This window comes from Aptenodytes patagonicus, chromosome 10 (assembly GCF_965638725.1).
Source record: "Aptenodytes patagonicus chromosome 10, bAptPat1.pri.cur, whole genome shotgun sequence".
Lineage (NCBI taxonomy): Eukaryota > Metazoa > Chordata > Aves > Sphenisciformes > Spheniscidae > Aptenodytes > Aptenodytes patagonicus.
Genome location: NC_134958.1, coordinates 21,118,200 through 21,134,069, shown reverse-complemented (window position 1 = coordinate 21,134,069; position 15,870 = coordinate 21,118,200). Strand labels below are relative to the sequence as shown.

At 39.0% G+C, this 15,870-nt stretch overlaps 1 protein-coding gene across 2 annotated transcripts in view; it reads right to left on the bottom strand.

Annotated features, from left to right (window-relative positions):
- TMEM266 (transmembrane protein 266) overlaps window positions 1–15,870 on the bottom strand; it is an 89,272-nt gene that overhangs the window by 30,088 nt on the left and 43,314 nt on the right. For both annotated transcript variants that reach the window (XM_076348446.1, XM_076348445.1), the window contains exons 6-7: window positions 10,925–10,998; window positions 1,065–1,121 (exon numbers count right to left, since the gene is read on the bottom strand). In XM_076348446.1, the coding sequence (XP_076204561.1) occupies window positions 1,065–1,121; window positions 10,925–10,998 (131 nt within the window). The remainder of the gene's footprint in view (window positions 1–1,064; window positions 1,122–10,924; window positions 10,999–15,870) is intronic.

Here is a 15,870-nt window from a genome sequence, read left to right as displayed (position 1 = left end):
TCGCCTAGCAGGGTAGAACAGAATACCATGTCCTCATTCCTACTGAGACCATTCCCAGCTGTCAAAGACCATCGATTAATGGTTTGCCTAAGGAGGTAGGACATAGATTTTATAAGCACCACACATTCAGAATTGTGCATAACAATTCAGTGTATTGAAAAGAAACACTTATTGCTGCCACCATTTGATGGGCAGTGAACAATATCACTCCATTTCAATTTACCAAAATAAATTATCAGAAACTGCTGCATTTAACCTCAATAATAAGAGTCTCTGGATCAATAATTTAAGTTCCACTTCAGTTTTTTAGCAAAACAAGTTAAAAGGTTTACAACTTTATTACAAAAATGTGCAAGCCTCTAGACTCACTTAAGCTCTGAGAAAACCCAGATTTTCTTCTGGTGCATCCTGTGCAGTATTAGTTTATCAGATAGTATCAAGAAAGAGCTTTTAATTTCCCTGATCTCCAGATTTCTGCTCAGATTGGGATTATGTGTCACTTACAACACATGCATTTCTTTATCTGCCTCTGCAACAGTATACACATTCTACCTAATTTTTAATTTGAGGTACAAATTACAGTGTTTATCATAATTTAATTAAAAAATAATTTCACAATAAAATTGGGGGTTTTGCCAAACCACTATTTTCTATCAGAAAACTGCACACAATTTTTCAACCAGTTCTAATTTCAACTTGATTATGGGAATGGGATTAAACAAGTCACATGACAATTTTTACCCATATTGCTCATTATCTCAGGGTAGCAGTATTAACAGGTAGACTAACACAGCTCTAACAACAAAATAAATAGACACATGCAGCAAAAACCCCACTCCCTTCTTTAATAAAATATTTCCAAATATCGCACTCTGAGTCTCTCACAGAAAAAGAGACTGCATCATACAGCTATGTATACATGCATATAATGAGAAGAATGTGCATATTTATCTGAGTTAAAAGATACTGTATTGCAACAGGTCTATAACAAAGCCACCCAAAGCAGTTCTTAATATTCTTACTGTGTCTGCCTGGAAAACAGTACGAAGAGTAAGAGTGCTTACCTCTATTTTGTTTTCAATGTAATCCCATATGCCAAGGACCACAATCCTCAAAATAGTCTAGTAAAATAGATTAGGGGGAAAAAAAAGATGATGAATGTTATTGTAATTTTAGATAAACATTTTGTCCTTTATCTATTTAGGGGATCATTTTTTGTCTTATTTAAGCATTATGCATTTCTTCTGAATAATAATGAGGATCTAGAAATAGCTACACTTCTGTATTATAAAAGCAGGTATTGCTTTCCAACCACTATATTGACTCAGTCAAACTTCCATAAACAAGTTCCAAGTTCAAATGTTCATCAGTCTTTCCATCCCCCTAAAATTTTTCTTTTAGACTTGTGAGATTTAGATCACCAACCCTCCCTACCCCAGCCCCCTGACCCAAGCCTATATAAGATCCACTGTGGGACTCCCTCAGTTGGAATGGGGGAAGATTCTCTTTCCTTGCCATCTTTGGTATGCCAGTGCTTACTATTTTCTAAGAAAAGAAAAGAGGCACTGCCCCCTCTTGATGCCTAAAGATACTGACATTTCATCAATCTGAAGAGCAGAGCTCTTATTCTCCCCCTCTGGAGTACAGGGTTGCTCTCTTACTATAAAATCCCAGAAAGTCATAGGATAAGGGAGAAAAATATCTCTGTGATCGTCCTCTATTAAGCAAAACAACTGTAAGTAGCATCAGTAGGTAGAAAAAAGGAATAAAGAAAGAACACAGAATGAACCAATGGTGAATTCCCATTAAAAAAAATCCAACGGCGTCTTTCTTAATTTTTAACACGGCTTTCAGAAGACGCAATTAAAAAAAATAAAAATCAATCAACCAACTCATGATTGAAATTGAATTCACATAAAAGCGTAACTGGTAGGGATGTTTTCTGCCAATAGCAACATCAAGGTCAGATTTTGACAGACACTACAGACAGGAAGAGTCTAACTGCAGTTGTGTGCCTTGCAAAGATCAAAATGCTACTTTCTCCATTAAAGAACAGTACTAATGACAAAGAGCTCGGCAGCCCTATGTGTGAGGGGTGACCATGCCAAGCACTGTGCAGAAAAAAGTAAGTGACTGAGATGAATATATGTATCTCCTCTTCATTACAAATACAAATATACTAAACCCCAACCAACTTTGAATTTATGCCAAACATACCAGCACTAACTAATTGCAGAACAACACTGGATTTTTCAGTACTTGTTCCTATGCATGGTTTTGCCAAACCCCGTGAGCCCAATTGCCTCACTTGGCCCAGGATGACTGTGCTGAGCTCTATGTTGGCACTCCAAACCTGGGTAACAGCACTTAATCCTGTTTTGCAGAGGGAGACATTGCTGTGGGAGATACGGTGTTTTCAGAGCCCAGACTCATACCATCAATGAGCAGGAAAGTGAACCAGCCAACGCTTACTCAGAAATGGCGTACGTGAAGCATTGACCAAGTCTGGCTGAGAAGGAGAGTTGCTAGCCAGAAGGGAAAATGCAGCGCGCTCTTTCCTCTACAAAAAATTATGATACTCTATGTAGACACCAAAAACTGTTAATGCTGCTGGTCTGTAGTCCTAAAAAGGACATTTTACTTCCAAAGCATTTTACAAATGCAGCATAGGAATAAGGCTATTCACAGCAATTTCCTTATTAACCTATATGCTCAAGGCTTATATGTGGAGGAAGAGATGCACAACAGCAGCTCCTCAAATCCCTTAATGACGCCAAACTCACCAGCATGATGTGATGTAAGCGCAAGGTGTAAGTACAGATGCTGCTGTACAACCAAGGCACTCCTGCAGCCTCAACTCAGGCCCTGAGCAGAAGACTTTCAGACAAAAGCATCCCAGCTCCTCTGTAAGCACCTCCCTCACCCCTCATTGAGAAGCTGCACAAAATGCTTAAGTACAAGTTACTCATGAGCCCATAGGTTCAGCTATATAAGTCAACCTGGGGTCCACCACAGCAAGTTCCACAGCAGGCAACCACTGGGAAATGCATGAGAAAAAGCAGTGCCTTCTTTAAAATCTGGGATGCTACCCTTCCTACAGCAACCCTGTTGACAGCATAGAGAAATCTGGCTCATTTTCTTCTATGCTTAGGCAGCATTTATGAAGTGCTAGGTCAATGAGCAACTAAAGGACGGCTGAACACTTAACATGTTTACAGTAACTGGCGGGGAAAATCTTTCTTCCTTTGGACAGGTGTGTACAAAGGTATTTTCACTTAAATAATAAGGCACAAAGAAAATAGAAACACTGCCTCACAACCCCAAATATGATTTAACATGGGGCTGTTGAGGGAACATAAAAAAGGATTTTCCTTTTTGCCTTTTCAGTTCCTCACTGCAGTGTTTAAATCAGACTGTGCTACTGTCATATTAATGGGTCTGAGCAGTTCCACAGTCTGGAAGCTAGCACAAATGTTTTCATTTTCAGTCTGCTGGTGTGAATCAGCACAAGTCAGCAATGACTGGAAGTCTAGTCGGCAGACATTTAATGCCGTAATGGTGCTACCCCTAGAAGATAGGTCTCTTCCTCACAAAAAATGCCTTAATGATTAGCATCTTTGCTCTCAGCTAGAGCAGACACACTGTAGGAAGGGAGAGCGTGAGGGCAGAATGAACCCAGCTCCCCATCTGAGAGATGCGCTCTTCAGAACAAACAGAGCACAACTGAGGGTTAAGCTTTAAAAACATTTGTTCTGTATGGAAGGTCTTAAAGCTATGCACCAGCATTACCTGCCAGCTTGTCACTCTTAACAAAAAAAAAAAAAAAAAAAAACACATCACCGCTGAAGTTACAAAAGCCATGTAAGGCAGCTTTTCCTTGGTGCCCTGGGGGAACCGGGCGCCCCAAGAAAGTACCATGAGTGAGTCACAGACTGCATGCATCTGGAGACACAGGTGCCGTACACTTACTGCTCACTGGCCAGTCTTCACTAGTGGCAGCTCCAAACTAGGTTTAGCTTTCTCTACTCTCCCTCTGTTTGTACAAAGCATGAGATCACATCCACTGCTGCTGCCATAACTCTTACCCAGAGGAGTCTGTACCAAACAATTTAGATGTCACTGGGCAAATCCCCCTCACTGTTCAATATAATAAATACTTTGACTGAAATGAAAGCATCGGCGTTACTTATAAACAACATTTTAGTATTTTTCCTAAGCAATCAAAAATATCTTTCAAACAAATACATATTGCATTTGTGTACTTTCTCTGAACAGAACTTAAAAAATGAGAACCTGTAGCAGAATCTGAAAAAAACAGACAGAAATTAATAATCCAAGAAACTTCCTACGCACTGTGCATGGACCAAACTGAAAAATGCATATGAATTAAAAGAGAATTGCAACCGTAACATTCATCACAGACAAAACATAAATGTTAGTCACAACTCTACCATTTGTAGACACAAGAATCTACAAGAAATAGGGAAAAAATGGAGCAGCACTGCTGTTTCCTACTGATGTGCAGGCATCTTTCAGCACTGTAGCAAATGCACACACATAGTTTTGCATTACACTACAGGCATTCTGCATTTTTGGACACACAGATTTGAAAGCAAACATTAAATACCAGTGTGAGTACTTTTCTGTTAAAGGCCACTGCCAGCTTGGTTTATTTTTACTTGAAAAAGAATGCTTTAACTTTTCTTGACTGGAAATCTTTTAATTAGAAAGTCCTTAACATATATATTTTTTTAGTTAGTAGAAATACATTTTTTGTTTTCTGAGAAAAGCTAAATTATTACATAAAAGTCTGTCCAGTGCACTAATAAAAGGTAAATGACTGAACACTCCTGTTAACTTCTTTAAGTTCGAGTAAAGCCTGATAAAAGTAAAATTTTAAACCATTTGAAATTACATTTCTGTCTGAAAAAGTTGACAGTGTCCCTTGGTGACACAGAGTTGTTTGCCCAACATTAACTGTCTGCTGCAGTGAAGTTTATGAAGAACTGTGTGATGCTGCGGGTTTTCTCTCTAATTTTGTAGGGAAACCTGGCCAAGTCCTTTGCTGAGCCAGCCGTGTGAATTCCCACAATCTGCATGAGCTAGCTACATTTGTCAGCTGACTGCAATGTACATTAGGTAATTTTAAATACTTTTTTGCTTGCACAGTTAATACACAATTTACTACTCAGTGACTCACTGTGCCAAATTCATCCGCAGTGTAAAGAAATCAAAAGCAGGCAGCACGGGAGGTGAAGCAGGTCCACCAGGTTTAGCTAACAGCAAAGCAGAGCAACTCTGTATTTCGAGAAGGGGTAGTGATTGTACAAGAGAGAGACAGGATGGAGTGGGGTGGAAAGGGTGTCTTTAGAAGAGCGCTTCCTTCCACTGCCACAAAACTATCTGTTACAGAGGGTCTTTACCTCTGGCTTGTACAGAAACTCTGAAGATTAAGCTTCTGCCTTTTGGATATATCTCATAAGACCAAATATTTATTGAAATCCTTCCCAGAAAGAACACCTTGTACCCAATCTGTAATTTATAACCTCTCTGGTTTGGGTCACTCTGCAGCGGCCTCAGCTCATTCACTACTTAAAAGAATCTTCTTTTGCCATCTTCTGGTGTGCCTGTCCTGAGATACTGCATTAGCTGTTCTAGTGCACGCTATCCCCAGGCCACCAGAGCATGAAGGAACACGTTAGCATCTTTAAACTGAGACATCCTTCTGTTTCCAGTGCATAGGCATCCTCCTTACATGGTTTCTCTTCAATCATGGCTCTGAAAGGAAACGTGTAACTACTGACCTCACCTCACATATCACCCAGTACAAAACGCTCCCCGTGTACTGTACTCTCTAACTGCTGTGGCTCTATTAGCACATGTGGTTACATCGAAATAATTAACTGCAAAAGCTTGGTGACACTAACAGACGCAATACATTCTTTTTCACTGACTACCACTAATACTCTATTATGATATCATATAGTATCCAAATGCACCTTTGCATAAACACTGCAGTTATATTTGTTCTTATGTTCTCCCACAGTATTTGTTCTTAGAATATGGAGAAAAATAATGAATTTTAAACTGACAACTCTGGATGGATTTGAAAGGGCTTTTCAGGAATAGAAATGGCTTACTAGAGACGCAGTATTCTACCATAACGTAAATGCAGATTGGATAGAAAGCTGGTCTTAAGCAACCTTGCATCAGAAGTTCCCTCTGGGCATGTTGACACTAGCGCTAATTCTTATCTTTGAAATGCACTGTGTAGAAGGTGCTGGACTGTCACTATCAAGAGATGAAAGCACAGATGAAGCACTGATAGAGCACACCATGTAAGTCAGGTATATTCTTGGAAGTGAAATGGGCAGACTGGCATTCCAGGAAGGTGCCTAGCTAAATTCCTAGACCTCTACAAAACCATTTTCCCTGGTAACGACTTTTTTTTGTGACGCAAGAAAAGCGGTTAGAAAAGAAATTTCACAGTATATTAAATATTTATTTTTTTTACACACTAGCAAAGAAGGAAGCTTAAATTTACCTTTACAAATTATATTAGCATATAAAACCCATCTTTGTTCCTAGATCCCCTCTAATCAATCCCTTTAAAAAACAAAAACATACACAGCCAGCAGCGCATTTATGCACCATGAGAAAAGTTGTGTGTACATGGAATGAAAGCAAACATCCAGAAAAGAAGCCACAGCTTATGGAAGAATTATAGAATTAATAGAAGATTATTATCTTTCTGCTCAGCTGTTTGAAGCTTACAAAAAATGTAACAAAAGTAACATAACTGATTTCTCTAATATAAAATGATGAATTTGGTATGAAAAATCTATATAGGAAGGACATTATTTTCTCTTAGGTCTGTCATTTGGGATGTTTTTCCTTTTTCACAGAACCCTAATAGTGGGGTCTTCCTTAGTAGGTTTTATTCCTTCCAAGGATTGCTATTAACAAGGAGTAAAGTGTCAGACTACTACGAACGCTTCCTTTTAACATATAGGATGAGGAAAGTCGTGGGTTTTTTTTTCCTCCTAAAAGTGAAAAACTAAAATGCACTTGTGAGCCATAGCTAATGAAACAAATTCTTTATCAGCTAGGACCCCAGACTTACTCTACTCAATTTGAGAACTCGTTTCTTGGACATAGATGCAGGAAAAAAGTTGCAATTCCATGACTGCCTAACTTTAAGCACATCAGAAGACTTCGTTACTCCCAGGGAAAGTGCTGAAAGCTAGCAGAATGCCTGAGTGCTTGGCTGACTGAAGCACATACAGAGCAATGCAAACAACTAATACCAAAGAACTCAATTCTTGCACGCAGACAGTCTCATCAATCTTAGTGGAAAAGCAGAACTGAACAACAGCTACAGAATCAAGTATTTGTGGCAATGTGATAAGACTATTAAAATACAAGCAGACTCCAATCCACTTACCAAAACACTGTGACATTCCCCATCTTCCTTTTCTCAGCCAACTATTACCAAGGCTGAATTTGCCCTCTTGATAGGGTGTAACCCCGGCCTTGCCTTGCTGTTCGTACTGGGGTTTCCACCCCAGTGTCTTTCTCTTCTCTTCTGTCTTAACATCTGGGTAACATTTGGTGCACAGACAAATCATAGTGATGTATGTAAACAGAGACAAACATACAGAATCATCACCACTAGTAAATCCTGTTCAAATAGAGCAAAAAGAGCTGATGTGCACGTCACTTGAATAAGGATAGTTTAATGTGGAAAGTCACAGACAGTGACAGAGAATATAAAATTAACAAAGTGCAATAAATTCCTTTACGGCTTGTGGCTATAACACAAGTGTAGAGAGAGCAGGAATATGCTGTGAGAGTAGCTACTTAGTTTTGTTGGCAGCTGTTCTGCTGGCATTTGCCAGCTGCTGGCATGTTTGTCCCCTTCATTTTAACCAAGCAGAAAGCCAGTGCCTGTTTAACTTCAACATGACAGGACTGTAATTACTTGCAATGCCTTTATAGCACCAGCTTTTAATCAGTCATATTTTTCCAAAACATTCAGATTTGGTGCTGAAAGTTTTCTGGTTTTTAACAAGTCTTTTACAACTTTGTATTATTTGTTCTCTGAGTCTGAGTTGAGGCCTTTCTGAACCACACTTACAAATAATGGGAATCGAACTACAGAATAAATAATAAACATCCAAACTTAGGACATGGTACTTGCTATGGAAACAACCCTTTCTGAGCACCAGAAACCCTGAACCCTTGCTTTGAGGAAAAAGGCACTGACTGAAGGACTAATCCATCCCCAGCAGTTGCCTGTTATATCCCAGCAAACTAATTAAACCTGCTCATCTCTGGAAAATCATCCTGGCATGAATAGTTGCAGACTGCAAAATCTCACTATAACACACAATCTTATCAACAAATAATTCCAAACACAGACAGCTGACTCATGGTACTGTGAATCAGAGGGCAAAAAAATCCTCTGAAGGCCGAAAAGAGTAAATAAAATTAAGATGGATGAAAAAAAATAAATTTCTGTGATCTGCAATTTTTGCAATATTTCGTAACCTCTTGAAAAATCAAAGTTTTTGATTTGGATGAGAAAAAATTAAGCCCTCTGTTTTTCCTCTGATGAGACGCATTTCAACACAGACATACATGCTGTTGCTCATTAAACCAACCTGGCACAAGGCCAACCCCAGCAAACCCAGTAGCAAAGGTACACCTTCATTCTCTTCCAGATCTGTGTCTTTGAAGCACATCCAGTTGCTCTGTGGAGCCACCTCTGTTGCTCTAACCCAGTCAAGGACTCTGAGCTGCCACATGAACCAATATCCAAAAATCTACCCTCCTCTGTGCACCTTACATGGCTGCCTTGTGGCCTCATTTTTCTTTGGTGTAAATTCAAACCATAATCAAATAGGTCAAGGAAGATACTTTGGAAGACACAAACAGATAACAGTCAGTGGTAAGAAGTTTATAAAAAATGAGAACAGCAAGTAGACAAAGAAAAGTAGTTCCAAATACCTAATACAGAAAGAAGGAGAAAAGCCAACACATCCAAAATGAGGATGGTGAATCAGGCAACCAGTTTTGGCTCTGTGAAGTATTTCTGTTATCGTTTTCCTGCAAAACACTTCTGAACCAGTTCATCCACTTATGTGGGTACTCCGTCTCAGTAGAACTGAAACAGCTAATTTCTTCCTTGAGACAGATGAATACTGGCCTTGAGGATCTGCCTGCACTGCCACAACCAACCAACCAAAAAGTGTCAGCATATGAACTGAACTATGGAAGGGATACAGAGGCAAGGCACTGCGTCAGGGTTTGAGAAGAGTGGTTGGTGGTAAAAGTGAATGAAAACAGAACTTGAGACTACACCCCACCAGAAGGAAATTGAGGACCACAGGAGAAGTTTTTTGTGAAACAAGCTCCAGAAAGCGATGAAGATCAGGTAAGCGTGCATGTGCAGCCATGCTGCTAGCAGCAGAGTTACAAGCTGATCCTGTTGGGAAGCTCAGGATTACAGGGAGCTCCAGGGTGCTAATCCCCACTGAAGAAGGATCCTGGGGGAGAGGGGAAAGTGTTTCTTTACAAGGAATGGACTCCATCTAGCAAACCTGAGTCTTTGAGAATGAGGATGTGCAATTCACAAAGGAAAGACTCCGCAAAATTTTTTAATTGTTTAGAGGGTTTTTTTCAGTCAGTTTACATGTATCCTACAACCCACAATCACCATCAAACGATGGGGAAAGTAATCATATCTATTTGTGTAACTGCAGCACCAGAAGGCTAGGATACCCCTGCCTGTTAACAAGGAATCCTTTCAGAAAGTACCCACTGACAGTCTGGCAACACCAGCTAGAAAACCCCTGTTATGAGTAGAAATACAAAGTAGAAACACAAAGTGATATATGTAAATAAATGTATTTCATTAATAGAACCATGGAAATAAGCAGTAGTATAATATGGTGAGTATGAATTCAACACAAGTGATCTATCAAATCGTTTGCGGATATCACAGCTCCCTGTTTTTTGACGGGATTTTTTTTGTAACCTTCACCTAAATTAACCGCAGAGTGAAGACTAACATCTGTTTGAATGATAATATTTTCTCCTATGGAACTAGAAAAAATATTTTTAAATATTTGAGTCCAAGCTGTCTTCCAACTTAACAAACATAAAATGCTTTTTTGTGACAAGTAACACATTATGACCTGGAAAAACAGCCTTAAAAATATTTTGGGATATTTCAGGAGTAGTCTAAATGTCTCAATACCAATGACTTCTTTTTGGAATAAAGTTGAAAACTAAAACAGATTATCCCAGTTTGGTCGTTTGTTATATCACGACTACAGCCTTTTCCAATGCATACACTCATACAAATTTTTGCAAAGAAATTCACCATTTGTTTCATTCTCTTACTGTGTCTATATGCAGCAACCTAGAACATCTAAACTACCTACATAAATTGTGAGAGGAGATAATTCCATTCTTAAAACAGATCTTTTTGTAGAAAAAAACTGTGGATCTTTATTCCTGAAGAATGTATCTTATTCCTATACCTTATACCCAGTGACACTGATAAGATTTCTGTGAGAACAAATGGATGAAACTAGTCCCGTTCCGTGCCTGTAGCACTTTGGAGATGATTATTTCTTTTTGTAGTCTTCCAGTTATAATTTGTAAGACAGTATCTTCCATGTTTCCTTGCCAATTCTATGCAACTGACAAACAGTGCTAATCTAAACAAGATTTTTTAGTTTGCTCAGTAGGAGCGGCAACTGTTAATTTTTTTCTTTTATTTTTTTTTACACTTTCTTTCTGTACACTGTGCTACATTTATCACAGTCAAATTACTGTTAAACTCTTGCTAATTCCAGTGACAGCATAAAAATACTTTGCAGTTCTGTATGTAGTGAAAGACTTTGATTATACGTACCTCTGAAAAGAAAACAGACAGGATGACTAGGCTGATCCAGTGAATTATTCCTGCAAACTGTGAAGCACTTGAAACTGCAATTAACACAATACAATGAAGCATCATTATAGTAGCAGAATGCAACTTACGTTTAATATAATTAGTACTGCTACAACTTACATATGGATGAAGCTTGCTTTCTTAAATTTTGTAATAGAAGTACCAGAAAGGGGATGGGATGTAATGGGACATGGAACTCCAGCCCTGTCAGCTGCTCACCCTAATTCAGGCCAGCATGTTAGCAGCCACAGCAGCTGTTCATGGGAGCTTTTACAGATAAGACTGCCGGTAAGTGCCGACATACACATTTTGGGTCTTTGATGCTCTGTCACTGCTCCATGCTCTCACTCCATGCACTGCTTTAGTACGAGATGTATGACTAAATCCTGTATACCTAAAAACCCAGAGTTAGAATCCTGTAAGGAAAAAGAATGCTCTACTATCCCCACAACATTCCTTGTATTCAGTCTTTTGACAATTCAGCTCAGAAGACCAGTAATTATCTGGAACAGGTGCTTAAAAACTAGTGCTCAAACTGGGCTTCAAAATACTTTTCTATCACCTAAATAAATAACCTAGATTGGTAGACTTTTGTACAGCTCTCTGGATGTGGCATGACAGCCGTGACTGGCTCAGAATCCCATTCCTCTCAGAGTCAAGTTTGACTCTAGGAAAACTATAGTGAGAGAAGCAACAGAAAGAACCAATGTCATTGTTAATAAGATCAAATCTTAACATATTAATTTTAAGAAGTTTGTGAAATATCAGCAATTCTAATTTGTACAACAAACATAATGTGACTATTTTTGTACAGTCTATTTCAGGAAACGTGGCTGTCATATGGACAGCTTTGTCTTTAAGCAAGTTTCTACGAGAACACCCAAGAAAGTTACAGTACATGAAATAAAATTCCAGTTTAAGTAATTGGTTAAGACACACAATTTCCCTTGTAAGCACTCTTTTTCAGAAAGACAGTAGCCATTAAAATCACTTATGTTCACTTCATTTCAAACTCCTCCATGAAAAGAAGTCTGTAAAGGGTAAGTTAAAATGGTAATCTATGAAACTCTGGATTCTACACACTAACTTCCCATATAGGTACTCTTTATGCATGCAGATTGTTGAGGTAGTTATTCCACTTTCAAAGTGGAATGACTTTGAACAAAAGTCCTTTCAGGAACTGACTAGCAGGAACACTCAGGAAAATTTATCTGAATTTATTAGAAGTATGATTTTACAGAGTACTAAAGCCTTGCACAGACACTCACTGGCATTAAATCAGGCTTTCATTTGATTCAACTTATTTTGCTTTGTAAGTAAAATGAAATAAACTCAGACAAATTAGTTTGCTGCAAGACTACATACGAAGCTCTATGATATGGGTTGCCTTTATGGGCTTAAATGAATCTCTTGAAATCTGGAATATTCCTTAATAAGTAAGTTCAACTGAAATTCTGTGATCAAAGTTCCCTTCATTGCTGGCAAAACAAAGCAGAAAGCTGAAAGGGTCCAGTATCTGAACTGCTGGCAACTCCTACTCTGAAGGTCACATGCTCTCAAGTTTGGAATAAGGGAATGAAGACAAAAAATTCTCTCTTTACTTCAGGGTATTTGTGAGTCTACTATCCCTACAGCAGACATTAAAATAGTCTGTGCAGTCTTGCAGTTTCAAAGAATTACTGTGTAACAGCAAAGTTTAAGGCAATTGATGGCCGTGTGCATAGAGATGCAAGACTGTGGCAGAATTAACTAAGTCCCAAGAACATACAGGGCATGCACTAAATAAAGCATCTTATTTTAAAATTAAAACTGATTAAAATGGGAAGGGGAGGGAAGGGATGTAGGAAGAAATCAGGATACAAAGAAAATTTCGTATGGGCTGCCACTGGAACTCTCACAGCTGGGCTTTATGAGAGAGGGTTTGCTGTTGTGCAGAGGAACTACTTAAAAATGAAACAAATGGGCAAAATATAATACATTTAACTTTCCCAAGACACTGTCTTTAGAGGGTAGCATAAAGAACAAGAAATGGAAACCATTTGTAAGCTGTTTCTCCAACAGCTCTCGATTGACATACAAGGCTCTAGCTGCCCCTTAGTGGACAAAAAAGATATAGCAACCACGAATTTGGAAAGAAAATCAATTTCTGATGCTGCACTAACTGTAACAGAGCACTGGATGCGCTGCCAGACAGTGTGCAATTAAATTGCCAGTAAAACAGTAAATTTGAAAAAGCCTTCCAAGCAAGAAGCTTTTGTACAAGAGCTGAATCACTAGCCCATACACCAAATCTGGATATTTGCCTCTTCCAAAACACTCCCTTTCAAAAATGCAATGAAAAACTACAAAAACGGGAGAAGGGTCTTCTCCAAGAGGTGCTCACCCCTGCTCTGTGGTGGTTTGAATACATCACTGGGATTCAGTTTGAGGCAAAGCACCTAAGCTATTCAGCTTCTACTTTTATCTGGAACAGAGTTTCACATTTGTTGAACTTTTAACCTTTTTTTCCCCAAAATTGTAGCTAAAAGCCAAAAAGTTCTGCTTTATTTGACATTTTGCATGTCTGGTGCTACGGGGAAGAAGTGAATGCAAATCCAGATGCTTTTTAGTCATGAAGAAGATGGTTCAGTATAAAATTCAGAGTACAGCCAACCTCAGACTATCTCCTCCCCCTTTCCCTCCCTTTCCCATCTCCTCAAAATGTATATCCAGGAGGGGAGGGATGAAGAATACATCCTGACAAACCCTGAGTGGCCATTATAGAAGCTTGTATTACCAGCGCCTGCTTTCAGTGGATGTTGTTCTTGATGATGATTTCCTGGCAGATACAAACCATACTGCTTCTGCAAGGAGCAGGCAGCAGATGCTCACTGCATGGTCTGGGCAAGCCCTGAACCCGTTCTGACTGAGGCACTGCTGCACCGCAACGTGCACCTTCTTTGCACAGCTATGCATGTACTCAGACAGGGCCCTGATCCAGCAACCAAATGGACAGGAGCGGAGCTTTCAGCTTCACAGTTTTCAGGAAGGCCTGATGCCTTTTACAGACACACCTGCTGTAGTTGATTGCAGAAGGAGGGCAATACTAAGATGATTTCCTGAGTAGCATTCCCCCAAAACTACTGAAGACGAGAAAGGGACAGCAGGCTCTATATTTCTGAGGAGTGGGGGTTGGAACCTGCCATGACCCTCTTTTTTTGAAATGAGGTGCAAGTGACTTGATATACATCTATTTCTGCATTTGCAAAACATCACAAGGTATTAAGACATTATTTTGTTAATGCATGTGAACAGCTTTGAAGATAGGACTAAAAAAGCTGATTATAGGACAGAGACCTATATAAAAGACCTATTACATGTCCTCTGCTTTCTGGGGTTTCTAATTCCGGCATGAATATGCTTTGTGATAAAATACCCTAAAAGGTCTCTGTCCTTTTCCTGTGTGTGACCTACACACTTGCAAATGTGGTCTCCATCACTGGCACTGACAGTTTTATGTATGGGAGAAGTGCACAGTGCAACCAAAGACTGCACTAAAAGTATGAGAGGAAAATGATGCTCTCAAAATGCCACAGCCAAAGAAAACACCAGTTTGTTTTGTTGTTTTTTTTTTTTTAAAAAGGAGGCTCCCTAAGTAATTACAGTCTCTAATGTGGATTAGCAGTTGTTATTATGAACAAAATTGGCAGTGATGTGCTGTAACATGTCCTAATGCATTGGTTGATTTCATATAGCATAAGGAATCATTTAAAACCGTAATTACATTTTTGAAAAACATAATTATGGCCTAATGGCTTTTTAAAACCTTAAGGTAAGTGACACACATTCCTCATATGACACAACTGCAATACTTGTATCAGCCCCACCAAGACAGCCTTTATCTGATTTAAAACAAAATAGAAGGTATTCAACGTAACAAAGGCAAGAAGCCTGATGGGTTGATGCATTAGTTAAAACGCAAAGTAGCAACATAGAGCAGAATGGGTCCTTTCTCAGGTGCTGAGAAAATCCATACAGGCTGGGGCAGTGAAATCACCTGGCTTGACCAGACACCTATAGGTCATGCACAAGGCATAAGCTGCAGAGCTTTTAAGAGTATCACATGCACTAGACACATAGAGGAGGAATGATCCCTAAAAGAAAGCCTTCTTCAGAAAATAAATGGTAAGAAAGCAGGTGCTTCCAGAGAAGAGTCTCCAAAACTGCGTTGAAAATCTAAGAGAAATCAACAGAAACAGTTTTTAAACTCTGGCTCTACAGGAAGTGACATTTCTCTACATTAACAGAAAGATGTGGCACCTCAATAAATACTCTTGAAAGCTTCTTCCTCATTCAATTTTTAAGGACTTACACCCATAATTAGCATTCCTGACTTTTTTTGAAGGCAGCAGACTTGTCCAAATTCTGGGCTTCCTCATCCAAAATGGTAAATCAACAGAGACTACAGAAAATAACAACTGTAACGGAGTGGCCATGTTCAGAACAGTGTGTGCAGTATAGACAGACAGGGGTGTAAATGGTGGGCAACGGTGTGGAAAGACAGCTTAGTCATTTATTCATCTCACAGGGTTTATAAAATAGCTGCAATTATCAATAAAGTCCCCTAAAGTAATCTTAATAAAACTGCAATACCTAAATCTTTACAGTGAAATCTAACTCCACTAATATCAATTGACAAATCACAAAAATAAAAGGACTTCAACAGAATACAAAGTTCGTTTGCTCAGTTTAAAGTTGCCATAGAAGATACCAGACCGTGACTCTCTCATGCTATGTATTCTTGTATTTATGGGATTGTCTGAACCCCATCACTGCCATTTCAACATATCTGAGATTCTATAGAGATGCTAGAGGCTGCTCGTCAACATTTAGCATAGGGAAAAATGTAGCTGGTATTTGTGTTCATG